The sequence below is a fragment of the Vicia villosa genome, linkage group LG5, assembly GCF_029867415.1.
Source record: "Vicia villosa cultivar HV-30 ecotype Madison, WI linkage group LG5, Vvil1.0, whole genome shotgun sequence".
Classification (NCBI taxonomy): Eukaryota; Viridiplantae; Streptophyta; class Magnoliopsida; order Fabales; family Fabaceae; genus Vicia; species Vicia villosa.
Window position 1 is genome coordinate 132,568,972 of NC_081184.1, and position 12,228 is coordinate 132,581,199.

The 12,228-nt window shown below is 29.1% G+C and overlaps 1 protein-coding gene across 1 annotated transcript; it reads right to left on the bottom strand.

Annotated features, from left to right (window-relative positions):
- Positions 1-9,703: 9,703 nt before the first annotated feature.
- On the bottom strand, positions 9,704-11,401 carry LOC131605473 (uncharacterized). The gene is made up of 4 exons (XM_058877822.1): positions 11,044-11,401; positions 10,478-10,932; positions 10,212-10,380; positions 9,704-10,113 (listed from the first exon to the last, which is right to left on the bottom strand). The coding sequence occupies exons 1-4, from the start codon at positions 11,399-11,401 to the stop codon at positions 9,704-9,706; spliced, it is 1,392 nt and encodes a 463-aa protein (XP_058733805.1).
- Positions 11,402-12,228: the final 827 nt, after the last annotated feature.

The window sequence follows — 12,228 nt, forward strand, 5'->3', positions numbered from 1 at the left end:
TAGCGACGTGGTCCCAACGTCTCTAACATTAAATTAATTTTAAAAACATTAAAAGCGCTAACAACTTAATGGAGGGATTTTTGAAATTTTGAAATTTTTGGCTGTGTCATTTATATTCACGTCGCTACGCTTTATTGGGAACATTCACTGCCATATGTCTGACTTGACTCAGTGAACGTAATCAAGTTATTAGCCGTTGGAACTGTTGCGTTATGTTTTCCACGTCGCAAGTCACATCACCAACTTCATATTTTTGAATAACTCGTGATGTTAAGGATCACAAGAAATTGTCAAACAAAAAAATGTAAAAATTGAAACACCAGTGTTATATATATATATATATATATATATATATATATATATATATATATATATATATATATATATATATATATATATATATATATATATATATACACAATAACATATCTAAAATTTTATTAACATTTATAATATAACATATTACTATTTCGTTATAGAAAATATGAGGAAGGGAAAACATATGATTAATGAAGCAAAAAACATTAGCGACGTGGTCCCAACGTCTCTAACATTAAATTAATTTTAAAAACATTAAAAGCGCTAACAACTTAATGGAGAGATTTTTGAAATTTTGAAATTTTTGGCTGTGTCATTTATATTCACGTCGCTACGCTTTATTGGGAACATTCACTGCCATATGTCTGACTTGACTCAGTGAACGTAATCAAGTTATTAGCCGTTGGAACTGTTGCGTTATGTTTTCCACGTCGCAAGTCACATCACCAACTTCATATTTTTGAATAACTCGTGATGTTAAGGATCACAAGAAATTGTCAAACAAAAAAATGTAAAAATTGAAACACCAGTGTTATATATATATATATATATATATATATATATATATATATATATATATATATATATATATATATATATATATATATATATATATATATATATATATACACAATAACATATCTAAAATTTTATTAACATTTATAATATAACATATTACTATTTCATTATAGAAAATATGAGGAAGGGAAAACATATGATTAATGAAGGTGCCATAATTATTTTACAATTTTTTTTACTAAATAAAATATTCATTCATTCCAATCGATAGAGTACATTGTTGCAATACAAATTAAAAATCGCCAAAAATAAAAAGGATGAATCTGTAAACAAACTCACAGCATCCATGTTAATAGCATAAAACGGCAAATTACATATGCCTACGAAAATAACTATGACTATATTGAAATGTCTGAAATATCCATGCCTCCAGATCTGTAGCGTTAATGACACCAAAGTCATAGATAAGATCTGCACTAGATCGAAACTCATCTTTCAACCTGAAACAAATGAACACTGCACACAACGTGAAGCAAATTACAATTATATCATATAAAATTTAATTACATTTGTTGAAGTTATAGAAGAAAAAAACTCTTATTACAAAATTGACACCATTTCACTACCAGAAAAGAGTTCCCCAGCCACGTGAATTTGTGACGTGGCTATAAATTAGTGGTTGCGACGTGAAACCCACATCACTAAACCTTTTATAAATAAAATATTGATGATAACGTTAAAATGGGTGGAGTCAGAGATATTTTTTTTCAAAAAACATTAGCGACGTGGTCCCAACGTCTCTAACATTAAATTAATTTTAAAAACATTAAAAGCGCTAACAACTTAATGGAGGGATTTTTGAAATTTTGAAATTTTTGGCTGTGTCATTTATATTCACGTCGCTACGCTTTATTGGGAACATTCACTGCCATATGTCTGACTTGACTCAGTGAACGTAATCAAGGTATTAGCCGTTGGAACTGTTGCGTTATGTTTTCCACGTCGCAAGTCACATCACCAACTTCATATTTTTGAATAACTCGTGATGTTAAGGATCACAAGAAATTGTCAAACAAAAAAATGTAAAAATTGAAACACCAGTGTTATATATATATATATATATATATATATATATATATATATATATATATATATATATATATATATATATATATATATATATATATATATATATATATATATATATATATATAATAACATATCTAAAATTTTATTTACATTTATAATATAACATATTACTATTTCGTTATAGAAAATATGAGGAAGGGAAAACATATGATTAATGAAGGTGCCATAATTATTTTACAATTTTTTTTTACTAAATAAAATATTCATTCATTCCAATCGATAGAGTACATTGTTGCAATACAAATTAAAAATCGCCAAAAATAAAAAGGATGAATCTGTAAACAAACTCACAGCATTCATGTTAATAGCATAAAACGGCAAATTACATATGCCTACGAAAATAACTATGACTATATTGAAATGTCTGAAATATCCATGCCTCCAGATCTGTAGCGTTAATGACACCAAAGTCATAGATAAGATCTGCACTAGATCGAAACTCATCTTTCAACCTGAAACAAATGAACACTGCACACAACGTGAAACAAATTACAATTATATCATATAAAATTTAATTACATTTGTTGAAGTTATAGAGGAAAAAAAACTCTTATTACAAAATTGACACCATTTCACTACCAGAAAAGAGTTCCCCAGCCACGTGAATTTGTGACGTGGCTATAAATTAGTGGTTGCGACGTGAAACCCACGTCACTAAACCTTTTATAAATAAAATATTGATGATAACGTTAAAATGGGTGGAGTCAGAGATATTTTTTTTCAAAAAACATTAGCGACGTGGTCCCAACGTCTCTAACATTAAATTAATTTTAAAAACATTAAAAGCGCTAACAACTTAATGGAGGGATTTTTGAAATTTTGAAATTTTTGGCTGTGTCATTTATATTCACGTCGCTACGCTTTATTGGGAACATTCACTGCCATATGTCTGACTTGACTCAGTGAACGTAATAAAGGTATTAGCCGTTGGAACTGTTGCGTTATGTTTTCCACGTCGCAAGTAGCGACATGTAACACACGTGATAAATATTTGACCGTTGTAGGATTAGCGACGTGATTTTCACTTCGCTGAGTTGCGTCATGAAAGTCACGTCGATAAAAACCTTTATATACTTCCAACGCGTGGAAACACAAACGTCATTCCTCTCTCTTCCTTCCTTTTTCTTCCTTCTTCATTATTATCTCCCCTTCTCTTCCTCACTTCCCCTTCTTCTCTTCCTCACTTCTCCTTCTTCTTCTCTTCCACCACCACCAAAAGATTTTCATTCTTCTTCCTCACACAATATTAATCCAAGGTAAAATTTAATTATTTTATTTTTATTTAATTTTCGTTTACATAATACTCTCTAATATTTGATATTTATTTTGTAGTTAAAGTTTACTTAGCTTGAAGATTTCAAGCATTGTTGGTGTATTTAAGAGTTTATTTGAAAGTTTGGTAGAGGTAAGAGTTTAATTTTAACAATATAATTTTTAATTAATTTATGTATCTGTTTAAAATTTTGGTGTTGTTTTGTTTGGTTATAATAGGAAGCATTGTTGTTGTTTTGTCCGTTTAAAATTTATTTGTCTAGTTTTAATATATATTAAAATTAGTTTAATTTGATTATAATAGAAAAATATTTTTTTTTTGTTATAACATATTTTATAATATATGTAGGAATAATATTGATTTATGTTGTTTAGATTTAATATAAATTATTATATTAAATTATAATAGGAAAATGTTTTTTTTGTGTGGTTATAACAGATTTTATAATATATATAATATTTATATGTATATATATTTTTTTATATTCAAATCTATTTTATTATTTATAAAAAATAGAATATATTTTATTTAATTAAATACAATATATAATTAAAAACATAATGAAAAACAGAATTATTAAGAAAATAGATTATTTATTAAAAACATAATTATTAAGAAAACAGAATATGTTTTATATATTTTTTTAATGAAACATTATATTTTTTTTAATAGGTAAATATTATTAATTATTAAAACAAATTGTATTTTTAAATATATAATATTTAGTAAAACAAATCTATAAACAGATAAAAGTTGTTGAGTTCTGTGCACCACAACTTTTCTCTTTGCTCTGTGTCATCCTGCTTTTTCCTGGCGCTGTCTGTTCCAACAGACAAAAGTTGTTGGGTTTTGTGCATCACGTTGCGACGTGATTTCCATGTCACTCTTTAGTGACGTGATAATCATGACACAACAAAGTTGTCACGCTCTCCCAAGCGACATAAATGTCCACGTCGCTAATTTTGGGTTGTGATGTGATATTCCATTTTGTGGCGTGGAAATCACGTCGCTACGGAGCTTATTTTTTGTAGTGGTTACACAAATAACATATAATATTACTAAAAACAAACTCTTTAAACAATAAAAACCAGCTTAGTTTGGATCAAATAAAATATTGAATTAATTAACATTATTATTATTATTATATTAAATCAATTAGTATTATTAGATAACAATAAAACACTGTACTTGTATAGATGAAGAGCAGGGCCGGATCAAACAATTTGGAGGCCCTGTTCAAATTTTAAAAAAGGTTTTCAAAAAAATAAAATTTTAAAAAATTATTTTTATTTAAATTGTAAATAGCATTTAAAACTATAAAATATTAATAATATTAATAATAGCATTTAAAACTATAAAATATTTATATATATATATATATTGTATTTTTTTATAGAATTTGTCTATTAATAAATTTTTTGTTACTATATTAATCTTAATGTGTGTCAATTCACTAATGAATAAATAATTATATTTCAATTTTAAATTTTAAAAATTGCTTTACAATTACGAGACTCTCAAGATATTAGATACTATATTCAAGATTTGATTGAACTTTTCTTTTTATAAAAAGAAGGGCATAATCCCAAAAAAAAAAAAAAAACTACACCGAATTAACAAAAAGACTACTAATTTCTAAAGAGTTTGCCGCCATAAGAGGCCACAAGAAATATGACGCTTACTCAAGATATGATTAAACTTGTACATATAGACTTTGATACTCACTCTTATTAATATATATTTTTAATAATATATTAATATTTCTCATTTAAAAAATACTTATAAATTTTATTAAGAGTTAAAATAATAACATGAAGGAAAACTAAGTTAATGAAAAATGTTATAAAACTTTCTCAATAATAACTTAGACAAGATTAAATTCGATTGTTAAAAAATAATTTATGCCTAATAATTTAATTTAATTTATTAAATTATTATCTATTTAATCATAATGATTTAATTAAAAATAAGAATTTTTTTAACTTTTAAACATATTATTATAGAATGAATTCATTGATTTATTTTTAGAAAGATACTCTATATTTCTATAAAAAATAATATTAAAAATAAGTTAATTTTATGAAAAACATTTAAATATTTAATTATAATTCAAAAAAATATTATCTATAATTTTTAAAAAAATAATAAAAGATAACAAAGATCTTTAATCTCAAAGATGTAGAATGGTGGAAATACAAAAATTTCATGTCATAATCTGAATTGATAAAAATGAATCAATCAAGTATGTTGATAGAAAATATATATATATATATATATATATATATATATATATATATATATATATATATATATATATATATATATATATATATATATATATATATATATATATATATGGAAAACTGGTTTTATTACATGCCATAAAAATGAACTTTGTGAAATAAATTTAAAAGGTGATCACAGAAAAGACCGCACAATTTGCTTCCAGAAGGTTTTCCAAATACTGCTTTATCTAAACAATTTACATTATCTTTAACAAACTTTAATATATACAACGTTGAATATATTAAACAAAAATATGGGGCCCTATCATTTTTGAGGCCTTGTGTGCTGTGGCACTGTTTGCACAGGCACAGGGCCGGGCCTGATGAAGAGATACTTTCCGGACCTAATAATAGGGTGACAAAATGGACCGTTTGCTCAGCCCAACCCTATTTTATGCCCGCAAAAAAAAATGGAACAGGCAAACTCGTCAAGTGGAAATGAGCACAAAAATCTAGGTTGTTCCGCCCAGATGGTGAGTTGGCGGACAGCAGACTTGTCCGTCTATTTTATTTTATTTTTCATTTTTTTTAATTGATTAATAGGTTGTTTTTACCTTTCAATTAAATTTTTCACTTACTTTTAGAACAATTTTTTATAAAACATCTTTTTAACAAATTTTACTTAAAAAAATATTACATATATTGACAAATAAATGTATAAAATAAAACCATCAAGAATTTGAATTACTAGAATTAACTAAAAAAAGAGCGGTTTTAAGGCGGAACGAACTAAACGAATAGGCAGAGCGTGCTTTAACAGGCGGCGAGCTTTGGCGGACGACGAATTTTGGCGGGGCGGACTTTGCTGGACGGCGGGCCCAAAATTCCAATTCAATCCACCATTTTTTTGGCGGGTGCGTGGACCGACATGACGAGCCACGGCCCGTTTTGCCACTCCTACTCAGAATGAGTCACCCAAATGATTTTGCAAATAAAAGAGACAAAGAAAGTGTTGAGACACATTTAAAGGCATAAAGATAAGGGTTAAATGGCTTGAAATATATGATCCTTAATTTCATCCCTCTAGATTCTAGGAGCATTTAACTTGTTACCCTCACACTTATACCTGACATTCCTCTAAAGTGTATTAAAAGATCAAATTAACCTTGTTCAAAGTTTCCAACAAAGGCGATATCGGAAATTTTTTTAAAAAGTGAGGTTTTTACTTGAAATTTTCGGAAGATTTTACCATAAATTTTGAAATTCGAGTAGATCTCCCAGAAATTTTAAAATTTTTGGAATTTTACCAGAAAATTTGAAATTTCCAATAGATTTTACCGAAAATTTTAAAATTTTTGAAAAATTTTACCTGCAATTCTGAAATTTGCAAGATTTTCGAAATTTACAAGATTTTACCACAAATTTTGAAATTTACAACATTTTACCACAAATTTCAAAATTTCAAAAATTAATTGTAACTTACCAAAAATTTCGTTAAAAAAATTATTTCCATTTCACCAAGAATGCCAAATATAATTTGAGGGGCGGCAAATAAAATACTCAAATTCTAGTGGCTCTCCTTTTTAAAAGTAAGCAAGTTTGAGCATATGTAAAACTCAAAATGAAGAGTTGTTGTGCTAGGCCCAATGGACCCTCACTAATTACATCCACCAGTACAATAACATACTCACCACCATGAACTAGCTGGCTCAATGTATATATATATAGTGCAGTTCATCAGTCCAGTTACTATATTTATTTAGGATTAAATAAGTTATTGAGTCCTACAAACATCCCAAAATTTAATTTCTAGCCTTGAAAATTTTATCCTTAAAAAAATCCTAACATACACATTCATAGATACTTTTCCAATTTCAATATATTTAATGACCAAATTGCAAAAGTGAAAAAAAATACAAATAGAAAAATGGGGGACAAGAACTTAACCAATAAAAAAAAATTAACAATTAACAATAATAAAAATTAGGTAGATCAAATATATCCCTGATGAAACTATTCTTTCAAACAATTTGGAATTGAGTCTCATCATATCTCACCTTGAATGTAATAATTTGCATTTGCTAATTGATCAATATAATTATTGTCTTTGCGGTAAATATAATACAACTTGAAACAGAAGGAATTAATGGTATGAAGGCATATTTTCTTTTTTTGATAGAAGCTAGTGCGCCGTGTCTTATAACAAGTAGTTAATCATTTTCAAGCCAAAGACAATTTCATCCTTTTTAAAAATGAATCGTTAGTTGGTTTAGTGGTGATTGACACTGGACTTGGTAGGGAAGACCAGAGTTTGATCCTCACAACCAGGGGTGGCCCTGAGCACGGGCTCGTGGGGCGGGAGCCCAGGGCCCCATAATTTTAGGGGCACCAAACTTTTTTTTTACCCCTAATATAAAAATACTTGCTAGAATTTTATATTTGAAAAAACTGAATAAGAAAATGATAGGGGCACTACAATGTCAAAATTAATAAAAGAATGTAATTTCCCATAAATAAAATATAAAGTAGAATAAAATCAATTACTTCCCCCAAAATAAAATCAATTAATATTATGATGAAAATCCCCTAAAAACAACACTATGATGAAAATCCGTCTCAACTCACGCAACTGAATCTTGAGTTTCCTGAAGAGTCTTTCCGAAATAACTATTTCTTATATATTGTAGATCAAACAATTGATTCACTTGATAGAAGATTTGAGCAGTATAGCACATATGAAAATATTTTTGAATTCTTGTTTAGTATTGAAAGGCCTATATCATTATCTAGTAGGGACTTGAAAGCATGTTGTAAACATCGTGAAAGTTGTTTAGAACATGACGATTCTCTTGATCTTGATGGTGGAATTTTGTTTGAAGAATTTAAAGTTATTAGAAATTTTTTAACAATTGAATCAAAATCAAACTATATTATATTGAGTTCTTTAAATACTTTTAATTGTTTTCCTAATGCACACATAACTTATAGAATAATATTGACTATTCTTATCAGTGTTGCATCTGCTGAAAGAAGTTTTTCTGAAATAAATTATTAAAATCTTATTTAAGATCTACTATGTCACAAAATAGATTAAATAGTCTTGCGTTGATTTCAATTGAAAATAATTTTTTGAAGAACCTTGAGTATGAGCAAATTATTAATGATTTTGCAATAAAAAATACTAAGAGGATGATATTTAAATAATTTTAAAGGTTTGGTAAACTTTTTTATAGAAAAAAAGATCGGATCAAGAAGAAGAAGAATAAGTCTCTTTATAGTGATTTATGTTTTGATGTAGTATCAACATTGATTCAAAGATCCATACTTGTATTCATTTTGCACAATGTCAAATGAAAATGTGTTTTTATCCAATTATTTCTTTTATCCTTATGTATTTATTGTTAAAAAAAAATTTAGAACACCACTCTTTTAATTCGCCCAGGGCACCCAAATTCAAAGGACCGGCCCTGCTCACAACTACGATCGGAAGGGGGCTAACCCACTTGATGCCAGAAGTAATCCCCAAATCGGATTATACGAGTGATGATAAGAAGAAAAAAAATGAAATCTATAACTAGAATGATACTTGTTAATTCAACTTAAAAAAGAGGTCACAATATTCAAATTTTTTGAGAATGCACTTAAGTAGGTTCTCAATGAATCACAAAACACTCATCCACATGTTAAAAACAAGAGTTTCCCTAAGATGCCCATATCTATGACATTTAATTCAATGTAGTTGTGGACATTTTCAATTGATTTGTTTAATGCAAGGGGCATAAGTGGTTAAAAATTGATATAAAAGTGTTTCATGATGGTGAATTCATCCATCAATGAATACATTTGTCCTTTAAAAAAGTTTCTGGCGTTGTGAATCAAATTCTATCCATGCATCATTGAATCTATCGTTTATATAAAATTATAAATATATAACAACACTTAATTCTTTTAAAAAGTATTGTCTAAAGATTCAACATGATAATGGTAATAAACATAAAACTTGTTTAATAGACATATACTAAACTCTTTTTTTAAAGAAAGTGTTGTGGATATGAGACTTATGAAAGCATTTTTATGTAAATTTTTTTTTTTTAATTTTACATAAAACAACCCTTAATAAAAGCAAGATTTTTCTAAAATTATCTATAACATCATTTTAACTAATAAAGTTAAGTCTAAATGTAGTTTAGAACAATGTTTTTTTTTTTACAAGAAAAGACTATATCATTTCATTAATAATAATATTCTGAATACATGTTGGAATATCAGTAAAATTGTGAAAACTAGCTAGGAATGGAGTTACCCGTGCAAGAGCATGAGCAACCTCATTGACTTGTCTTCTAACGAACTTAACATGAGAGTTCCTAAAGAAGAGAGTAATCAACCTTTTACAATCGTCGATAATAGCTCCGAAATCCGAGTCGTTTGGCTTCACAGAATACACATTATCAACCACTTGTTTTGCATCTAATTCAAAATCCACATTATCGAAGCCCAGATTAATTACCCACTTTATTGCTGTCAAAAGGCCTATAGCTTCTCCAATAGCCACATTAGTACATGGTGAAAACCATTCTGTTCGGGCTGCAATAAACTGACCAGCATCATTTCTAATACAGACACCGATGCCTAATTATGGGAGAAGGATGCATCAATATTACACTTGAGACGTCCAGTCGATGGTTTGCACCACCTAGTAACAATTGACGGAGGAATGTTAATCTCACTGTTTAGGCGATATTGCTGAGCATCTTTCCATCCAGCCAATAGTTGAGCCGCTCGCTGACATATTACATCTGTCGGTTCTTCTGCGGAATTCCAAATATGATTATTTCTCCCTTTCCAAATGCTCCATAGAATGACGGAGAGCATAGATTGATGGTCATGATTTGAAACCTGCAAAAAAGAAAAATTACAGAAGCAAATGTCCCTCCATTATTACTACATTGTTGCAACATAGGCCATAGCCCCACTTTAGTCCAACACTCGATACTTTTGGGACACTGGAGGAATAGATGGTAGGAGTTTTCCTCATTATTACTACAACCAACACAGATAGCTGGATAAGAGATCCCTTTATCCAAAAGTCTCCGTCTAGTAGGCACACAATCTCGACATAACCGCCACAAAAAATTCTTAACTCTGGGGGAGTTTTAATATTCCATAACAAATTCCATCTTTCATTAATTCTAAGATGAGAAGTATCAATAGCTTCATTGATGCAATAACGATAAGCACTACGAACCGAGAATTTTCCATCTTTTTCACACCTCCAATGCAATATGTCATCTCGGACCGGAACAAAAAGCGATGTGTTTTGCACCTTTTGCGCAATCTCTTCGCCTACTAGTGACAAGACCAACGCATGATTCCATTGTTTACCATTTGGAATCAACAAATTCGAGACTTTAAGATTACTCACAAGCAAGTTATGTGGCCACGGGTTTTCTAGAGAAGTGCCATCAAAAATCCAATTTTGATTTCAAACCGAAATATTCTCTCCTGATCCTATACTCCATTTGAGACCTCCCTTCATCACAAATTTGGAACTCCAAATACTTCGCCATACATAACTGGGATTATGGCCAATATTAAAGTTAAGATAATCAGTATTAGGAAAGTACCTGGCTTTATAAAGACGAGAGACAAGAGTATCAGGATTAGCCATAATTCTCCAAGCCTGTTTGCTTAGCATCGCATAGTTGAAAGCACTGCAATTCTTGAACCCCATACCCCTTACATCTTTTGGCATAGATAAGCGATCCCACGAAAACCAGTGAATGCCTCTAGCTCTATCTCTTTTATTTCCCCACCAAAACGAGTTCATCATCTTTTCAATCTCATATAATAAAGTAGAAGGAAGAAGAAAAAGGCTCATCATATAAGTCGGAATAGACTGTAACACAGATTTAATCATGGTTTCCCTCCGTGCTTGAGATAAGCTTCTACTACTCCAGGAATTAATTTTCCTCCAAATCCTATCTTTAATAAACTTAAATGTTTTTATAACGTTTATATTTACAATATCATCAAAATAGGAAAATGGATCCACTCCTACTCCCTCTCCTATGTTTTCTGTCCTATTTCAATATAAGTCATTCATTTATTAATTAATGTTAATGATAGTATATGTTAGATAGAAATAAATGGTTGTGATTGAGCTGCACCATCCAGTTGTTGGAGACGATCTATATCCCCAAAATAGACTGTAAAGTGTTGTCTAAGATAAAAGTGTTGTTTAAAACCTTGTTTGTCATAATTAATTTACTTCTTTTTTTTTAAATCTAGGTTTTTTTTTCTTGAATTAGATATTTGTAACAGCTAATATATTTTGTATTGCCATATCATTTGCCAACCCTAGTTTTCAAATGGCACAAGAATGATATATATTTTCTTTTTAGTAGGTATAAGGAACCCCACTCACTCCTTTCTCAATAAACTCCAAGATTCTTTTTCTTCCTTTTCTATTTTTGGTTCCTCTTTTTGAGAAAGATAAGGTGCAGAATTTCAGAGACCCACTTCATGATCTAGTTGTAAAAGTGATTGCAAAGTTTAATTAATTTAGAATCTAGGACAATAAAGCATAGGAAGTGATAGTGGTGTGTGAAGGTAGTACAATAATGTGGGAAGTCGGTCTCATCATTGAATTTTGATCATTATGCATCTAATAACACTTTACAAATTTGTGTAAAAAGAATGCAAGTTGCAACATAATTATGAGTAGGAAAAGGTTGAAAGTGTGAT